We start from the raw sequence: 21,098 nt of genomic DNA, 5'->3' as shown, positions 1-21,098 counted from the left end.
TTGTTGTTGTTGTTTAAATCCCACATGGTTAAGGTCTGTACCCTACTTTAAAAACTAAACAACAGTGCTTTCTTTGTATTGCTTTTTTTCTGTCTCCAAGCCAGACCATCTGTTTGTTTTGAAATCAGCAAAATATTTCTCAAAAGTAGACGGAGAGCATTCCTATGTTTGCTTAATGGCAAAGCAAGAACATGGTGAGGTTGGGAGGAAGAACCTTTCAATAAACTATTGTAAAGTTCTTGCTAAGTTACCTGCAGAACAATAACATACGTTGTGTGAGGCAGAGACAATGTATGGCCTCAGGTCAAGGGTGGCCAAATTCTATATTGTTTGAGGGTTCCTCTCTTCTCAGCCAGTGGTCCAGGAATGGAAATTCTATTGTTCTGCACAGACTGATCCCCTCAATGATCAGTATCATCTAGCAGTGGGCTTCTCCTTTATGAAACATGTGCTCAGGCATAGCTGAGATGCTGCACAGAAAAGAGAATGGTGAGATCCAAGAGCGAAATAGCTCTGTTTCGTACAAATTAAAAACTTGTTTTCTTTCCCTTAGGTACATGTTCAATCACATATTGACTAAAATTTGTGAGGCCTGTGAAGGGCCACCTCTGAGCTGCACCTGGCTCATGGGCCCGAGGCTATACATTGAACTTTATGGTTACTTTCATTTCTCCATGTCCAAGCCTAGCAGTGTAGTCTCTGCATCACAGCAGGCCACATGCTATAGATTTGGCTTTAAACAATCTTTGATAAGAATACATTCAATGCAAGGTAAGATGTAGAGGTACCGTATTTTTCGCTCCATAAGACGCACTTTTTTCCTCCTCAAAAGTGAGGGGAAATGTCTGTGCATCTTATGGAGCAAATGCCGGCTGGGCGTGTGCGCGTTGGGACGGCGCGAGCCGGCGTTCCCCGCCCCAACGGCCAGCTGGGAGGTGGGCGGGGCCACACAGAGTGAGCCGGCGCACGCACCCAGCTGGCTCTGTGCGGCCCCGCCCGCCTCCCAGCTGGCTGTCGGGGTGGGGAACGCCGGCTCGCGCCGTCCCGACGCGCACGCGCCCAGCCGGCATTCGCTCCATAAGACAAGTTTTTAGAAGAGGAAAACAAGATTTTTTCTTGTTTTCCTCCTCTAAAAACTGTGTGTGTGTAAAGTGCCTTCAAGTCGCAACCGACTTATGGCGACCCCTTTTTGGGGTGTTCATGGCAAGAGACTAACAGAGGTGGTTTGCCAGTGCCTTCCTCTGCACAGCAACCCTGGTATTCCTTGGTAGTCTCCCATCCAAATACTAACCAGGGCTGACCCTGCTTAGCTTCTGAGATCTGACGAGATCAGGCTAGCCTGGGCCATCCAGGTCAGGGCCCTCTAAAAACTAGGTGCGTCTTATGGAAAGGTGCGTCCTATGGAGCGAAAAATACGGTATATTGCCTCAGACAAGGCATTGCTTTATCAAAACTCACACTGAGAGAGGAATTCGTTGAAGTAAATTGATGTATAGTTGATTCAGATATTCCAATGTTGTAAATTCCAGTCCAGTCAGTGTTTTCAGTAATACTGAACCCCCAAATTCAACAAAATGTATCCTGCATGGGTTCAAATCATTTACTGTTTGAGAGGAAACAAACTGGGTTATTTTACCAGTCCCCTGGAAAATGTTTACCCCACTTGAGAAACTAGGGGTTGTCCCCCCATTTGCTGCTTATATACCCCTCCTCCGCAAGAGGTCCCACAGAAATTAAAAATTTTCAGGGCTTCAGGATATTTATCTCCTCAGTAGTCTGGCCAAAAGGTCTCAGGCCTCCATGTGCAGTGTATTAGACCCCAAAAACCAAAGTTTCCAAATTTGTAAGTATTAACCCAACATACAGGGAACCATAGAGAACATAAAACTAATACTTCAAGAAGCAGGAAGAATTAAGATTAAATGTGAGTGACCAAAGCACAGTTTGAGGGGTATAGCCTTTGGTGTCTGCATGATTTCTCAAACTCTCACCCCTGGAAAGGTCACAGTGGATAGTTAGGGTTAATAGCATTTTATCAAAAATAGCAGACCTAGCAGCTGGTCTCACAGCATCCTTTGAAAATATTGAGGTGTATCTGTCCAAAAGGTACATAGGCAATGTCCATAAAAGAAAAATAGTAGGTGTAAAATGGCCATGGGTGTCACATACGCACATTGTTTCAGGCATTCACACATCTTATAAAGTGTCTGTAGCAATATTGCTTTTATGGCTATTTGTGCTTCATAGTGCTGCTTTTATCTTGCAGGTGCATAAATACTTCTTCCTCATGCCAGAAATCCTTCTATGAATTCTTCAAGTTCTCTATGACAGATTTTAAATTCCGGCCACCATTTTATTTTGCTTAAAAGTCTATGGCTGGATTTTACCATCCAGTTAAATTAATCCCAGTATTAGAAAAAGCAAAATCTTTTATAGTTTGTGAGAACTAAGCAACAGCTGAATAAATCATTTAATGGCCCAAAGACCCATCTTGTGTTTACTGCAGTAATTTCAGTAATAACTTCCATGTTAAGTATCTGAATAAGTCAAGTAAATCAGAAAATTAGAGCTCTGTTATTTTTTTGTTCTTGTTGCTTAGATGAAAATCACAGAAGATGATTTGTGGATCAGAACCTATGCCAGACTTTATCAGAAGCTTTGTTCTTCTACAGGAGATGTTCCTATTGGAATTTATAGAACTGAATCACACAAACTAACCACATCTGAGGTATGAATGGTTTAATGTACTTATATTTTTTTAAAGGAATTCTGCAGGGAAAAGTTTTATTCATGTAGTATTTGTCATAAATTTTGATAGTAATCACAGTGACACGGTTTTGCTTGCCTTTCTCTGAAGCCAATTAACACATTAAGCACCAGTTCTTTGCTGCCTATGATGTCCCCTCCCATTGTTCCACCACATAAAGTCACCCAGTACATTTGTTCACTTTGTCTGAGAGAACTTTTAAAACCGTTGTACCACTCTGACCTGAATGCATTTAGAATCATAGAATCATAGAGTTGGAAGGGACCACCAGGGTCATCTAGTCCAACCCCCTGCATTTGCCAACTATCAGAGTATAAAGGACAGATGGATGAATCTAGATTTCTGAAATTAGGCCCAGGTCCTATGTCAGCATATCCTGGGGTAGGGCAGCTGCCAGGCCCAGGGCTTCTAGCAGGGCCTACTGCCTCCAACTCCCTGCCTTGCTACCTGTCAGTGCACCTTTTCCCCACCCACTTAAGAGCAGCTTGCCACTTGCGATTTTGGCTATTTGTACTGCCCAGTACTACTGCAAAAGGTTGTGCAAGTGGTGTATGGTGGTGAATGGTGATGCTTTTGGCAGCCAGAGCAGTGGCACTCCTAGTTATGTACTGCCTGGCACCACTGGGAAAAGAGACTGTGGGTAGCTGTGAGCGCATGCAGTGGGAGGGATTGTACAGATGAGGGTCATGTAAGTGGGTGGGTGGGAAGAATGCTGTCCATTGGAGGCTGGTGGTGGGCAGAGAAGGGAAGAGGGCCCTGGGCACTCCCCGCCCCCAACCTGGAAGTGGCCTTAATTAGGCCTGTTCATATGTTTCATTTAATCACAAAACTTTCTGCCCAGTATTAAGGATACGCTATATGTGCAGCTCAATGGGGTAGGAATGAAGGAGCAGAATGCTGAGGCGGTAGAATGGACCACTTCAGGTAAGGGATTACATTTTTCAATAATCCCTTAAATTAGTAATTCCCAGAAATAACAAACAAGCACACCATGTGGAGGGATAAATTAGAATCTTTCTCTCTGATGTGCTATTTTTTTAATGCAGGGATTTATTTATTTATTTTTTACATGGAGTAGCACTGCAATCATAACCTCCCTGAGCAGGGTAAAGAGGTACAGCCCTTCCTACCACCTCAGAATTCTACCTCCTCATTTTGCTGCATGTGTAGACTGTGTAGTTGTCTGGCCATTGTAGAGCCATTTTCTTGAGGTTTCACGCCTATCCCTCCATTTCATTTCAGCACTGGGAGAACACAATAAATTAACTGAACATTTGAAGCTGCCTTATATCCAGTCAGACTTTATTCACTGAGTTCATTCTCTTCAGAGTTTCAGGGAGAGAACAGGATTTCCCCAGTACTTGCTATCTGAGATCCTTAACTGGTGGTTCACAGGCTGTTACCGCACCATTAACTTACTACAGAGTATCCTCATGTTTGATCTTTAAGATTTGGCATAGAATGCGAAGTTTTTGTCCTCATGCCGCCTCTTTCACCAGTGTAGTCCTTCTGTTTCATCCTGTCTGCTCCTTCCCAATAAACTTGATATGCTCCCCTGGGGGAGCATTGCATAATTCGTGATGTCGCAGACACTCCCCCGTCTTTTTAGCCCCCCTTTTTTGTTTTTGTACATGCGCACCAGCATTGATGCAATGGTGCACTTTGATTGGCTGCCATTCTCTGCAACTTTTTTGAGCACTGCAGAATTGACCCCTCTGTTGCTCATTGCCTGCCTGCTTCCTGCCTTTGATGCCCCTTTCAGAAATGCTCTCTAAATCAGCAACATTGGGGTGCATTTGACAGGTGCAGGGTGCTTTGCAGGGGAGGGGCTGATCGAGAAGGGGCGATTTCCAGAATGAGTTTAACCAAAAACACAGTAAAATAAACACAGCACCCCACACAATCCATGGATTTGTAGTCTTCATTGAGGCACAAGCCAGCCATTAGTGGAAGCTAAACAGCAGAAGCCCCAAAGCTCTGGAACCATCCTGGCTGTGGCAACCCCTCTACTTCCCACTTCTCGCACCTGCTTATGTGCTTGTGTTATATCTTCTTCAAACTGCAGGGAAAAGCCCTGCAATCTTGGAGCCCAGCAGGAGATCTATCTGTCCTCACTGCCTAACCCGATGGCTGATTGTAAGCCACCCTGAACAAGGAGGAGGGGGGGATAGTTTTGTCTAGTGCTCCAACAATCCTTCAGTACTCCTAGTGCATTCAAAAACAATTTTAAGAGCGCAAAACATGGCTGCCAGGAGGAGAGGGGAGAGGACATGTGCTACACAGTGGGTGTTCACAGCAGAGAGGCAGAGAAATGAGTAGTGATGCAAACATGTCCACACCTTAGGGGAAGACATCCTTGCAACTGAGTAAAGGGAAACATCGGCATATAAGTGTTTGTTGATAACATGCAGATTAAATTTTTGCAAATCATTTCCAACCCCAAACGGAGGGGAAACAGTTCAGACACAAATAATTAAAATGTTTCAAGAAATGTTACAAACAGACAGTGTGGAAACTGCCAGAGATTGAACTTGGGACCTTCAGCTTATACAACATCAGTTCTACCATGCAGCTTCTCCTAAACTCTTCCTACTTTTGTTATCAGAAGAACTGCTATTGGCCATATCTTAAATGCTCAATTCATATTACACTGTAAACATATAGCAAGAGAAGCTAGAACTTCTGATACAGACAGAAAAATGTACTTTATAAATCAGTCTTGTGACCTCAAAAATTAGGCTGAGTGGAGAACTGAAATCTTCAACATTGTTTCTTTCTGGCAGATCTTGAGAAAATCTTGAGAAATCTTGAGAAAATTTGCTTTTTTTAGTACAATCTTTATAGGTTTCCAAAAATAATTCAAGTATTTTCCCACAGTGTGGATAATTCAGGTTTTCCTTCAGTTTCACTGTAAGCAAAATTCAATAATTCTATTTTTTTTCTTTTTGGGGATGTCTCTTTACAATTGTGAAATGTGTTTTTTTGAGCCTATTATTTTGGGAATTGGTGTTGGAATCACAGGCTATTATTTTTGTAGTAATTTTAAATATTTTAGATCTGGAATGAGTGGGCTTTGTGTGCTGAAGAAACATTTTGAAGAAAGATTTTGACTTAATTGATACAAACAGCAGATGAATTGGTAAAACTATCCCTGGACTGTACCACTTTACAATATAGGTGGAGGGTCACATAACTGAATGTCCCCAATCCCTGCATTTCTAAAATTTTCATGACAGGGAGAAGGCTAGGCAAAACATTTTCTTCCAGATATCTATGTACCAGGAGTTTTAAAAATATATATAGCATAGTCAATGAGCTTCAGTTCCAATCAAAAGCAGTGCCCTCTAGGAACAGTTTTACCACCTTTTCTGTGCGCTGTATTGTAGAACTTGAATGTGCTATTTCTGTGAACTAGGTCTGATTTGAAGAGATTCGTTACAAATTGGAAAATAATAGAACATCAAATATAATAGTACAAATGGGAGAGCCCATGAGGATACGTAGCGGGGGATCTCATTTCCTCTCTCGTTGCTTTTCCTCTGTGCCTATCCCTGGCAGTTTATGTGGTCCCTCACTTTTCCTTCTCTTCCTCCCAGATACTTTTTCTGTTTCTCCCGCTAATAACCTCTGCCCATACATTCTTTCCTATTTCCCTCCCCTGTCTTCAGTTTTTCCTTCTCTCTCTTTTGCACCTCTTCCCTTCCTACCTCCTGTTTGTTTTTTTAAAAAAACATTTTTATTGTCTCACACCCTCTTTTCCATGCTGACACTAACCAGGCTTAGAAGTCCCTAGGGTGTTGGCTACCAAGATTGCAGAAAAAAAGTGTTGCAATACCTTGGTGGCATTTTTTTTCTTAAAGAAGCAGACATTGCTTCTGAGAATAAAGGTTAGCTGTGAAGAAATGTCATTGAAGGACTGTGTTCTCAAAAGCCTATGAAATGTTTCAACACCTTGAAATGTTTTCAAGATATTACATTCTTCAGTCAGCAATAACAATAAATATATTACCAATTCATAGAAAGCAAAGTATAAAATGGAGGTCTAATAACTTACCTCACTTATCTGCATTAAAGAATTGTTGCCCAGCAGTTCACTTTTGTATGTTTGTTATAATTTAATGTAAAATAAATGTGCATATAATTAGCATCAGTGTATACTCAGTACCCCCAAATGTGGCATTGTACTTTATTGAGGGTTTCATTTGTATTTAATTGTGATGGCAATTCGACATAGTGTGCCTTCTCCTGGGTCTCAAGTGTCACCCTCAAATGTTCATGGTTTTTCATTGTAAAAACTCAAGAGAAAACACCAGATGATAATTTTTATAAATAAATAAATAAATACAGATAAAGTGAACTTAAACAGTAAGACAGACTGATCAAGATATAAGCAACAAATACGACCTGAATATTATCTAACCCAAACAATGGCTCCTATCAAATACTAGGTTGTTTGGTATGACCTAAGCCGAGTTGCATCAGTGGTGCCGACGCTTTCTTGTTTGGTGTTTAAGTGGAAAAATGCATGTAGAAAAGGAAAGAGTGGGAGAAAGAGAGGGATATGTATATAAAACTATTGTAAAAAACAAACTATAATGTATGTAGTTTGATAGTATGATCAATAGCCACTTTTATAACATGAACTATGATGGCATATGTGAGTATACCACCTGCAGTCGTATGTTCAAATGGCTGAAAATTAAAATTGCAAGTATATTTCACATGAAAACATGCAGCAAACTGTTTGTATTTATTTATCCACATACACTTCAGTATTATCTCCACTAAGAGTTGTCTCTGTGTATTTGCTGTTTGGCCAGTGTTGTTTGAATGCTGTTTTGTTTTCTTTCCTCCCCACCCTTGCCCCCCCCCCACTTTATGTCAGTCTCGAGAAATGGCTTCACAAGTAAGTATTTTGTCCCATGTTTCTGTTCACCCCATACTGGCCTAGAGAGGAAAATCTCTGAGCTGTTGTAGGAAAATGAAAGAAAATATAGGAAAGGATAGTTAATCAATGCTTGAGGCATACATCGACACTGAAAATAAGCTAACTAGTAATTATGTAGTCGGTGGCTTGTATAAAATTAGATCTGCTAGTGGAGTGGTGCTCAGGAAGTAGGACTTTCCCATTTCCCTCTCCAACTGAGGACCACTGGGTCTTCTCCCATCTTTGAAAAGTTGTTTTTGTGGCCATGAACAGCATAGAGGCCAAAGTGGGGATCTTAAGTGGAAGGGGGAATTGGTGGAAATTGCCCCCCTCTTCTGTTGACAAAAGTGTCTTTCCCTTGTCAAAAAGAAGTATTATGATACAAGCCAGTATATATAGATCACTGAGGATAGGGAAAATGAAATAGTCTAATGGTTACCAAAGTTTTTGTATACAATGATTGCATGTATGTCAGTTTCCAATAGTATCACACTTTAAAGTAGACAAAAAACAGAACTCAGGATGAGGCTGATGCAGATCAAGGTTCTTCTTGGATCTTAGTGCTTCTTCTCTCTGAGGTAGGGCTGTTGAAAAAAATTCAGTAAAATTTGGATTCGGCAAAATTCGGCCCATTTTGATTCGGGAAATGCCGAAGTCTGAACTCCCCCAATTCGGATCCGAATAAAGCCATTAAAAACACATTCGCGCCTTTCCGCGGCTCTGGGGGGGCATTTTGGAGGTAGAGGTCCCAAAATTTCAGCGTAGCTTGAGAGGGCCCTTCTTGCAAGAACCCCCAAGTTTTGTAAAGATTGGGTCAGGGGGTCCCGAGATATGGGGCCAAGAAGGGGTCCCCCCCAAAATCGCCCACAGGAATAAAGGCATTAAAAACGCATTCACGCCTTTTCATGGCTCTGGGGGGGCATGTTTGGAGGTAGAGGTCCCAAAATGTCAGCGTACCTTGAGGAGACCCTTCTTGAAAGAACCCCCAAGCTTTGTAAAGATTGGGTCAGGGGGTCCCGAGATATTGGGCCCGGAAGGGGTCCCCCCCAAAATCGCCTACAGGAATAAAGGCATTAAAAACACATTCGTGCCTTTCTGCGGCTCTGGGGGGGCATGTTTGGAGGTAGAGGTCCCAAAATCTCAGAGTACCTTGAGGAGACCCTTCTTGCAAGAACCCCCAAAGTTTTGTAAAGATTGGGTCAGGGGGTCCCGAGATATGAGGCTCGGAAGGGGTCCTCCCCATCTGCCCATTGGGATAAAGCCATTAAAAGGGATGTACTGAAACAAATGACAAGTCAGCTGATTGGAAGCAATGGGAAAGGCTGCCCAGCCCATTGAAGATAATGGGAGAGGGGAATGTCGGTTGACTTGCATTGACTCCACTGAAATACATTACAGGGGATGTACTAAAACGAATGACAGGCTAGCCCATTTGAAACAACAGGAGCAGCTGCACAGCCCATTGGAAACAATAGGAACCAGCCAGAGAGAGACTCACTGACCCACAGTTAACTCCACACAAAGTTTGCAATCGGTGAAAATAGTAGAAAGCACAGTCCCACACAGAGGCAATCAAGCCCACCCCTCAGCAGAACAGGTAAACCCACCCCCCTTTGGCTTCCCCCCTCACACACACACACACACACAGAGAATCTTTCCCCCCACACACACACACAGGAAAAAATTATAGAGAAAAGCCCCCAAATGGGTCTTACTGTGGATGTCTTCTCTTCTATCAGGAGCAGGGACTGGGAGGACTCAGGAGTAATCCTATCCAATACGATTCTAGCAGACTCACACACACAGACTCTCTGGCATGGGAGATTTTGCCTTGGATTTGCCGCTCTCTAGATGCACATTAAGGATTGCCTGCTCCCATTCATTCCAATGGGTAGATTGGGGGGGGACCCCATAAATCGGGATAAATTGCCTTTTAGTCAGACCCCCAGGCCTGGGTAATGGAACAGCCCAACTGCTGAGGCAACCAGACCCCCAGGCCAGGGTAATGGTATGGCCCAACTGCCAAGGCAACCACCAGACCATACCCCCGGGCCAGGGTAATGGTACGGCCCAACTCGAATATGTTTTTAAAGGCTTTAATGGGCAGATGGGTGGGGGGACCCCTTCCGGGCCCCATAAATTGAGACCCCCTGCCCCAATTGTCACCAAGATTGGGGGTTCTTGCAAGAAGGGTCACCTCAAGCTACGCTGAAAGTTTGGGACCTCTACCTCCAAACATGCCCCCCAGAGCCGCAGAAAGGCGCGAATGTGTTTTTAATGCCTTTATGGTTATGCTGCTGATTCGGAGCCCCTGAATTTGCCAAATTTATTTGGCAATCACCCCGAACTTGCCAAATTTGGCTCATTTTCCCGCCTTTTATGAATTCGGTTCCATCCGAACTAGAAATTGTCAAATCGGGGGAAATTCGGCTGTTTTTCAGTTCGGGATGAACCGAATCGACAGCCCTACTCTGAGGTTAGTGATATATAATATAAGGCACAATTGAGAGAGTGGGGAAGGAAACTTCCTCCAGGCTCTTGGATCCCCACAGGCAAGAGACAAGTAAGACATTGATGTGGTGTCCCTGAGTGTTCTCTTTTACTTTCTTATATATAAAGTCATACCTTTAGGGAAAAATTAAGCACAGAGATATAGTTCTCCTCCCCACCACCAACCTTGTGTTATTCTAGAGTATCTGCTGACCCCTCCCCCTAAAAAAAGTCTGGCAGTCTACAAGTTGTAGTGGGAGAGGAAGCTAGATAGTCCCTTCCTTCTTTTTTTCTGTCCTTCCTTCCTTTTTAATTTATTTAAAATATGTATGTCCACTTTTATCCTGAGCATCTCCATTTCATTCCACTAGCTGATCATGTTGGGTACAAGCCATTGCCCATATAATCAAAATTGCAGTGTTTGCTGTTCAAAAAAGGTAGAATGGACAAAAATGAGGTATTGGTGGTGGAAAATTCTATCGAGTCGCAGCTGACTTACAGCAACCCCACAGGGCTTTCAGGGCAAGAGATCAACAGAGGTGGTTTGCTTTTGCCTGCCTCTGTAAAACATCCCTGGACATCCTTGGTGGTCTCCCATCCAAGTACTAACCAGGACCAACCCTGCTTAGCTTCTGAAATCTAATGAGATTGGTCTAGCCTTGGCCATTCAGGTCAGGGCTTGTGCATCTGGAAATGAATAAGTACACAAAAGTATTTAACGACTTATATAGTGCTGCTAGTGTTTAGTTATCACAGTGTTCTGCATATTATTTCATCAACACTATTTGATGCTATGTGGTCTTCAGTGATCCATAGCCTTCTGCTATTGCTCTGATGGGTGATACAGTAAGTTGGTCCAAAGAAATATACACATTTCCTTATTTTTGTCTAGTTTATAGCAGGGATCCAATATGGCAAATACTGACTTTAACAAGTAGCAGAACTGGATGTAGAAAGATGGAAGGGGCAGTGAGAGAGACTGTGAAGTTACAATTATTTACTGAAAGGGGAAGGCATTTCCAAAAAGATTTAATTTCTGAAATTGGTTTTTCTTTGAAGTCTCAAATATCTATCAGTGTGGAAGAATGGGAGGACACCAAGGATAATAAAGACCAGTTTAACTACCGTAGCAACCATCGTAACTCAACCTCCAGCGATCAGTCAGATCATCCCTTGTTAAGACGAAAAAGTATGCAGTGGGCTCGACGGTTGAGCCGAAAAGCGCCAAAACACTCTGCAAAAACCGCAGAGAAAATAAGTCAACAGCGAATGAATCTTTACAGAAGGTCAGAAAGACAGGAACTTGCTGAACTGGTGAAAAACAGAATGAAACATCTGGGACTTTCAACAGCAGGATATGGTATGATTTATTTATTATTTATCTTGGGTTTGTGTAGGGTTGTGCTGGGTGAAATAAAACTAGAGTGGTCAAAATATCATTTTGTTATATTGGTGAAATTTAACATGATTATAGCAGTAGGGTTGCCTTTCCCCGTAGTTCCTCTCATCCCATCATGCTCTGGTAATGGAAGAATGTAAAAATTGTGTGGGGAAAATCACATGGATAGAATCAAGTCTAATACTGCCTATCACTTCCCACTCCAGTCCAGTTTCTGATGCAAATCTGGTTCTTCATATGCCATTTGTGCTCCTTACATGAGAGCTCCTCATTCTTACATTACCACAAAGGAGGAGCAATTGTGTAAGAACAGCTTTGTATAAGAGTTGCAACATATCTTTTTATGATGAGAGATTTCTTTTTTTCTACAATTCCTTTGTGTGTGTGTGTATTTGTGTGTGTGTGTGTGTGTGTAAAGTACCGTCAAGTCGCAGCCGACTTATGGTGGCCCCTTTTTGGGGGTTTCATGGCAAGAGACTAACAGAGGTGGTTTGCCAGTGCCTTCCTCTGCACAGCAACCCTGGTATTCCTTGGTGGTCTCCCATCCAAATACTAACCAGGGCTGACCCTGCTTAGCTTCTGAGATCTGATGAGATCAGGCTAGCCTGGGCCATCCAGGTCAGGGCCCCTTAAATTAATTAAGAGATCTTAGGGTCATTGAAGGTAGCTCAAAGAAAATGTCAATTCAATGTGTTGCAGTGGTGAAAAAGGCAAATTCTGTTCTTGGAATTAGCAGGAAAGAGATTGAAAACAAAACCGTCAATATACTAATGTTGTTGTATAAATCTATTGTTCTGCAACATTAAGAACACTGTGTACAGTAGGGCTGTTGAAATTTTTTTTTGGTAAAGTTCGGCTTCGGCAAAATTTGGCCCTTTTAAATTCAGGCCGTGCCGAAGTCCGAACTCCCCCGCTTCGGATCCCTGAAATTTGGGCGAGATCCGGAGTTCGGGGGAAAATTCACCCCCCGCGGGCCTTCAGGGGACTTCCCTGAAGCCGGGTGGGGGGCACTTTAAACAGATCTGCGCCTCCCAGCTGGAAGCTGCAGATCTGTTTAAAGAGCCCCCCGCACACCTTCCCTGTTAGGCGCAGATCTGTTTCCCCCCCACGCGCCTTCAGGGGGCTTCCCTGAAGGCGCGCGGGGGGACCTTTAAACAGATCTGCGTCTCCCAGCTGGGAGGCGCAGATCTGTTTAAAGGGGCCCCCGCGCACCTTCAGCGAAGCCCCATGAAAACCCGCGGGGGGAGCCGAACCCCGAATTTGCCTAATTTATTTGCCGGACACCCCGAAGTCGGGGAATTCGGCTCTCCCGTTTCCCACCTTTTTTTGAATTCGGTTCTTCCCGAACCGGAAACCACCGAATTGGGGGAAATTCGGCGGTTTTTCGGTTCAGGACGAACCAAATCGACAGCCCTAGTGTACAGTTCTTGTTCCCCCATCTCAAAATAGATATACTAGAGTTGAAAAAGTGCTGAAAGGGGCAACCAAAATGATCAAGGGGGTGAAACATTTTTCTTATGAGGTAAAGCTAAATAGTTTCAGGCTTTTTTAGATTGCGGGGGGACCAAGTTTTAAAAAAGGACATGATAGAAATTATGTATTATATAGATAAAGGAGATAGTGGGAATGTTTTTATTCTCTTAAAACACTTGAACTTGAGGACATCCAATGAAGTTGATGGGCAGTAGATTCTGTACAGACAAAATGAAATATTTCTTTAAATAGTGCATAACTGATGTTTGGATCTCGTTACTACATGATGCAGTGGTGGCCATTATTTTACCAGGCTTTAAAAGAGGATTAGATAAATTCATGTGGGATAGGCCCACAAGTAGTTATTAGGTAAGATGGTTAAATAGGGTCAGAGGCTGTCTACCTCTGAGTGCCAGTTGTTGGAGTGAAGGGGTGGCAGCAGTGAGGCTTTGGTCTCTGTACCCTTCTGTGGACCTTCTGGGCATCTACTTGATGAGTGGAGGAAACATAATGTTGGGCTTAAATGGATCATTGGTCTGATCTGGCAGGGCTCATATAGGATCAACAAAAGCATGTAACCAGCCTCACAGAGCCTTCTCAGACACTAAACCCCAATCTCTAATATGAGATCCACTTTTTAATTACATATTTCTTCTCCCACTTCACACTCTTTGTCTTTCTCCCCTCTGTCTCTCTCCCAGTCCCATCTTTTTCCTTCTCTTTAAAAAAATACTAAAGAAAATGATGGAGGTAATTTTTTTTTATGTTCCACCTTAAATCTAAGCGGAATCTGCGTATTTGAACAAGGTGATCTGACATCCTTTAATTTCTCTCTCTGTGTGTATTTTTGTTCTGTAGATGAAATGAATGATCATCAGAACACCCTATCTTATATCCTGATCAATCCTTCACCAGACACACGGCTAGAACTGAATGATATTGTGTAAGTTGAAACCATAGAGGATAAGATTCCTGAAGCTTCTTATTTGCACTTTCATATAGTAAAGATTATTTATTTCCTCTTTTGTATCTGATTGCTTTCTTGTATGGTTTCCTTCCCTGGAGTGATTTTTCCCCTTTTAGGCATTATAAAAGGAAATCTGAATGCAAGTTTCAAAACACATTTGGAGAGTTGTACATTTGCATGAGTTTTAAGAAAGTTAACAATTTCAGTGACAAGCTGGATATTATAAAACACCTTAACTGTTGACAGAAATGGAAGCTGCATGTCTAGCTCCGCCTCCTCTTCTGTAAAGTCTAGCAAAACTTTGTCCTGACATCAAAATGTTTTATGGTTTTTTCCATTCCTGCCATCACCAGCCATTGATGTGAATGTTCCATAAATGCATAATGTTCTGTTATCAAGACACAGGGAAGTCACATACTTTGGGTGGAACTGAAGGAGAATGAGTTTAAAAATGAGCTCAAATTGGTCATCAGAATGGTATATGACAACCAACGAGGGACCACTTCAATCCAAAGCACTCTGTCTTTTACTTTATGGATATGTGAAATAGAATAAAACAAAGCAAACCATCATAAAATATTTGGAATTCCAAAATTGGAATTAGTTAATAAATTTGATGGCATTACACATTTTCTCTAGGTCTGCTTTGTGCTATGCAATGCTTGTAGAATAATGTTAGAAAAGTTAAGACAATCGTTTATGGAATACAAAATCAAAGATTGCAGGACAGGCGATTCACAAGTCAAGGAAAGGCCAAACAATTGTTAATTTCAGAAATGTGTTGAGCTAAATGTCATAAATCATAGGTGACTGGAATGCAAAAGTAGGAAACAAAGCAATATCAAATGTTGTTGGCAGATTTGGGCTAGGAGCACAGAATGAAGAAGGAGAACGACTCATAGAATTCTGTGAAGACAACAATTTGTTCATTGCAAACACGTTTCAGGCAACCAAACAGACGATTGTATACATGGTCATCACCAGACAGCCAGTATAGAAATCAAATAGATTACATAATTGGAAGCAGAAAATGGAGAAGCTCTATTCTTTTGGTAAAAACAAGACCAGGAGCCAACTGTAGTACATATCATGAATTGTTAATATCAAAAATCAAGTTAAAACTTAAGAAAAACACCAGAAAATTCATAGCACCAAAATATAATTTGAGCAATATTCCTGAAGAGTTTAAAGACCACGTAAAGAACAGAGTTGCATTACTGAGTTCAAGTGAATGTAAACCAGAAGAACTATGGGTGGAAACTAGAGATATTATCAAGGAAGAATGTGCAAAGACCATCCCTGTAGCCAAAAGAAATGAAAAGCCTCAATGGATGTCTGAGGAAACTCTTAAAATTGCAAAAGTTAGACAAGAAGCAAAAGTAAAGGGGGACAACAACAGAATCAAAAGTCAAAATTCAATGTTCCAGTGACTCGCACGTAGAGACAAAGAGAACTACTATAATAACCAGTGTGAAGAAATAGAAGAGAACAACAAAAAAGGAAGAAGAAGAGATCTGTTCCACAAGATCCAAGAAATAAAAGAGAAATTTAAAGCATGGTTAGGCATGCTGAATGATCAGCATGGAAATACATTGACTGAACAGGACAAAATGAAGAAAAGGTGGGAACAATACACTGAAGAACACAGAAGACATAAAAGGATGACAGATTCCTTCCAAGAATAATCTTTTGAAGAAGAACCTACAGTTTTAGAAAGTGAAGTGAAAGCTGCACTGAGAACAATTGGGAGAAACAAATCACCAGGAGCACATGGGATATCAGTAGAGCTATTCCAAGCCACAGAAACAGAGTCCATCAAAATCTTGACAAGAATATGCTAACAGATATGGAAAACAAAACAATGGCCCACAGACTGGAAATGATCCATTTACATTCCAATTCCCAAGAAAGGAGACGTCAAAGATTGCATCAACTATTGGACCATCGCATTAATTTCTCACGCAAGTAAAGTGATGCTCAAAATCTTACAGCAAAGGCTGTAACCATATATGGAACAAGAAATGCCAGATGTTCAAGCTAGATTTAGAAAAGGAAGAGGCACTAGAGATCATATTGCAAATATACGTTGGTTACTGGAGCATACGAGAGACTTTCAGAAGAAAATCAGCTTGTGTTTCATAGATTACAGCAAAGCTTTTGACTGTGTGGATCACGAAAAGCTATGGCTGGTTTTAAAGGAAATGGGTGTGCCACCACATCTGATCATTTTGAATATGGAGAAACGGAATGGTTTCCAATTGGCAAAGGTGTTAGACAAGGATGTATTTTATCTCCCTATCTCTTCAATCTATATGCACAACATATAATTAGGAAAGCTGGATTAGGTTTAGATGAAGATGGAGTGAAAACTGGAGGGAGGAACATTAACAATTTGAGATATGCTGATGATACTACATTACTGGCAGAAAATAACGAAGACTTGAAACAACTACTGCTGAAAGTTAAAAGAGAAAGTGCCAAAGCAGGACTACAGCTGAATATCAAGATGACAAAAGTAATGACTACAGGAGAATTACACAACTTTAAGGTTGACAATGAGGAAATTGAAATTGACTTTCTATTCCTTGGCTCCATCATCAACCAAACGGGAGACTGCAGCCAAGAAATCAGAAGAAGATTGAGACTGGGAAGGGCAGCCACAAAGGAGCTAGAAAAGATTCTGAAGTGTAAGAATGTGTCACTGGCCACCAAGATTAAGTTAATTCATGCCATCTTATTCCCTATTACTATGTATGGGTGAGAAAGCAGATAGGAAGAAAGTAGATTTCTTTGAAATGTGGTGTTGGAGGAGAGTGTTACGGATACAGTGGACGGCCAAAAAACAAATCAGTGGATTATAGATCAAATCAAGCCTGAACTGACTCTAGAAGCTAAAATGACTAAACTGAGGCTGTTGCATTTTGGTCACATTATGAGAAGATAAGAGTCACTGGAAAAGACAGTCATGCTAGGAAAAGTTGAGGGCAGCAGGAAAAGAGGAAGACCCAACAAGAGATGGATTGACTCAATAAAGGAAGCCACAGCCCTCAATTTGCAAGATCTGAGTAAGACTGTTAAAGATAGGACATTTTGGAGGACTTTCCTTTCCTTTTCCTTTTATCCCTTAGAAGCTCCTTGATCAATTGATCTTGAGCAGCATATATCTAGTGTTGGAGGGATATAAGGATTGAAACAAATCTTGCCACTGACAATGTAGCCTTAGGGTCCCTATTGCTTTGTAAAAAAGGCATTATGTCAGTCACAGAGGCATTGGATTTGTATATTAAAAGTGGGGAAATATAGTGCGATCGAAGTTCCTCGTAAAAGCAGCATTCCAAAAGGGCATGGGCTAATGAGTCAACAGAGCCAGAAGAGCAAGGGCAGATCCTGTCTGAGTATGGTATATTCAGAATTCTGCCCTGCATTACCATAGAAGGGTTAGCATTCAATCTAGCCAAGCAAAAAGCTCTACAGAGACGAGGAGATGTCAGATAATATGTATAGGCAGGCAGACCATGTGGAGGGGGTATTCCGAAGAACTGGGATGAACAGACACGACGAGCACGAAAAGTAGTGCTGTTATAATCGAGCTCTTTAATGCGCATTTTAATTTTGGCAAAAGCTTCAGTTTTCCCAAGATCTGATAACATATCCTGCGAGAAGCCCAACAATGCCAGTTTCTCATCTAAGATTTTTTGCCATGAGGATTTAAAAGGGTCATGCTTCAGAGAAGCTAGGAACCCCTCAGTGCTAAAGCACAGTTTAAGGTGTAGTTTAAAGGTGGCCAACCACGCCCTAGCTTCAAGTGACATTTGGCCAAACTCGGAACGAAGAGTAACACCAGCAACACATCGAGGGGCATTTAGGAGTTTTCGTAAGAACTGAAGCAGTGGATTGGAGGACTTTCATTCATAGGGTCGCCATGAGTCGGAAGCGACTTGACGGCGCTTAACACACACACGCACACGCACACACAAATGTCTCAATTTTTCAGTTTTTGTGAAAGCTAATATTTGATGATCTTTTAGCATCCATAAAGATAATTTGGATGTAAATGTAAAAGAATAGCTAGAAGGGTTTGAGAAGCCTAAAGACATCACTCAGAGTGAGCTTCTTTCCTGTTTTCAAAAGGAATCCAATTAACCTTTACAGAATTGTTTTTTGATCTGATCCCCTGAATAGAAGATCCATGGATCTGGTCCATACATTCTCCTAAACTTGTCCCTCTGTGGACATGTTGGGGGAAGTGCTACAATAATGTAAAGATGATGTGATTCTTTTTGGACATTGTTCAGACCACTATGCAAGCAGATTACTGATACATATTGATAAAAGCACAATGCACACAATAATTTTGATAAGATCTTATTAATATCTTTTGGGGGCAGTGTTTTAATCAGTAGTTGTACACTCATGAATATGTGTAACCTCTAAGGGCAGGGGAATGCTGAAATTGATTTTCAGAATTTTCCATGTTAAACCTTAAAGGAGGAGGAATGGGATGTGCAGCTTGCCCTACTCTTTGGACAGAGCAGAACCCATCTGCTTTTCACTTCCTCAAAAATACTTTGAGACCCTAGGGCAGTGGCAGCCCTATTTAGGAAGGCCTTCGAATTATAAGGCAGCTGCTGTTGTGATTTCTTGGATCTCTAGATTAGGCTGGATTGACTTTACTTTGATTTGTAGTTATTCTGAAAATGTTGATGTTCGCTCCACAAAAGCTATTTTTTGGTACACTGGCATGATTAGTTTTTAAAGTAAATAATATATGTTGTCCTGTTAATAATTTGGGTAAAGTTTAATTGCATTTGGGGTGGATTTTTTTTTCTACCTTGTGAAGTCTGATGGACCTAAACAGTATGGCAATTGTCATTTTGTAGATACTTGATCCGCCCAGATCCATTGTCCTACGTTCCAAATAGCGCCTCCAGCAGGACAGACAGCTTCTGTAATGCCATTGGACAAGACACCAGAGAGGAAACACAGCTTTGATACATCATACAGATCATGGATGAAAAGACACTTTTTATACAAATAGCTGTTTTGAAATTTAGTGCAAGGAGGAAGATGTATTCATTATGTCTGGAGACCTTCATGAGACCAGCCATAATGGACTGGTTAATTAAACTTCACTTTTTACTCAAAACACAGAACTAATTGTTATGAAAAGTTGTATAATGACTCTAAAGAATTATTCTAATGCTGAGGTTAAAATAACAGAAACATGGGAAAATGGAAAAGATGTGCTTACAGTGCTTCTCAGTAAAAGAAAGATTCTAATATGGAATCAAAATAAGTTATTTTCCCCCCAAAAGAGATGCTAGATTATTAAGGTTTCATTTTCCCATCATGACCAGTTCTTCAGCTTCGTTGTGATTTCTTTGTCCCAGAACTATAATTTATTGTTACAAGTTGTTAACAATGGGAAGACTGTGCAATTCCAAGTATCTTAAAGCTGGAATTCAAGAGAAGTACATAGCATGGATTCAGAAAGTTCATTTTCTTAGTCAGACAGGAAATGTCAACACTAAATGGTACTGTTCTGGTGTTTATTTTTATTGGCTCCTTTTCATTGTTTAATTTTACTTCATGTTTACTTATGGTTCTGTCAACAAATTTAAATCCCTGACCATTTGAGAAAATTATTTATTTCAGTTTATAGCCCTCACTGTTGAAAGGGTAAGAATAGGTATTTGTATCTGTGAAAAGAGAACAAATATAAACCTGTTCTGCAGTCCAAGCAACAGAGGAATAAGAACAAGCACCGTACTGTTGTTGAGTATGAAGTCCAACAGCCAGAGGTAAATGCAATACTGTTTAGATCTGTATATGGTTCTGAAACAAATACTTCACAGCCGGGATAGGAATGTCTGGTGTTTAACCATATTTTGGGTGATGACTGCTGCAACTTATTACATCTTGTGTAAGGATAAACACATACCCTATTTACCAAAGTCCTGGCTTGGTTTTTCATACGCTAAGAAGCATGGAGCTTTGTATAGTCCAGTTTAGGAAGTCAGGCATTTTGAACAACTGAAAACCTACATGGAGCATTTACCACAAGGAAGGAATGATAGAAAGTATGGCTAGGGGAAGCAGTGAATGATCTGGGTGTGAATGGTGCTGCAACATTTCTGAAGCTAAGTACATGTGAATATATTCAGTCTCCTTGATGGTAGACCATTGGGAGTCCAACAACAAAAAAGATTACTTGGGCGGGGGAGAGAGAAATAAATACAGCTGAAAACATAGTCTGTGGTATATGCATGTAACATGCAGCCTATGGTCTCAGGATTTTGATCTGCAAAATAAGACTTTTCTGCTATACCATATAGCTTCATGCTGCCATTTTGGGATGATTTTCCAATGGGCCAGTCATTCCTGGAGAAAAGCAATGATGAGTCAAATCTACCCCTATTATTTTGGAATGGTCTGAGTTTTCCCAAATATTTTTGGAGAATTCTCGAAAAAAATCATGGCCTCTTCTGAGAAGAGTTTACATTAACAGGAATGTGTCAGAGTGCAGGAACAGCTGAGAAGCACGTTTCGGGCTAAGTCTCAGCTGCTGTTTTCATCCAACCCTCTTTCCCCCACAACTGGCAGATGATGCTAAGCCATTATGGGGGGGGGTTGGTGGGTTTAACCTTATAATAGTCCATGGATTCTGAACTCATGAGGCTATGTACACCTCTCACCATTTCCAAAAGTATTCTCCATTCCTAGAGAAAAAGGAAGAACAGTTTCTCTTTAAGGGAAAGCCTGTGAGACTGTAACCAAGTCACTGCAAGGACAGCACCAGTTTTTCTGGGATTCTGCTCCCGCATCCATCCAGTTCTTATTCAACAGAAGAACAGACCAAAAACAGGAAATCAACTGTGATGGTGTTCTTTCAAGAGATATAGTCACAACCATGGCCTGGTTCATGCACTGCTGTTATGGCGTGAGAGCTTGTGCCAGATCACTTCATCTTTTAAATACTTTAAAGTGAAACCATGAAGATTTGGTGAATGTTGCAGTTCTTCGATGTTAGCGCTGCAACATGAGGCCAGGCCTACACAGAAGCAGCTCCCCATAT

The 21,098-nt window shown here is 41.4% G+C and overlaps 1 protein-coding gene across 1 annotated transcript in view; it reads left to right on the top strand.

Annotated features, from left to right (window-relative positions):
• Positions 1-19,072, top strand: part of KCNT2 (potassium sodium-activated channel subfamily T member 2) — a 299,141-nt gene extending 280,069 nt beyond the window's left edge. The window contains exons 26-30 of the mRNA XM_056844277.1: positions 2,600-2,728; positions 7,653-7,673; positions 11,244-11,544; positions 13,915-13,999; positions 18,904-19,072. Of these exons, the coding sequence (XP_056700255.1) occupies positions 2,600-2,728; positions 7,653-7,673; positions 11,244-11,544; positions 13,915-13,999; positions 18,904-19,015 (648 nt within the window). The 3' untranslated portion in view covers positions 19,016-19,072. The remainder of the gene's footprint in view (positions 1-2,599; positions 2,729-7,652; positions 7,674-11,243; positions 11,545-13,914; positions 14,000-18,903) is intronic.
• Positions 19,073-21,098: the final 2,026 nt, after the last annotated feature.

This window comes from Euleptes europaea, chromosome 2, assembly GCF_029931775.1.
Source record: "Euleptes europaea isolate rEulEur1 chromosome 2, rEulEur1.hap1, whole genome shotgun sequence".
NCBI lineage: Eukaryota > Metazoa > Chordata > Lepidosauria > Squamata > Sphaerodactylidae > Euleptes > Euleptes europaea.
Note: the sequence above shows the minus strand (reverse complement) of the source record. Positions and strands in the feature narration are given on the sequence as shown.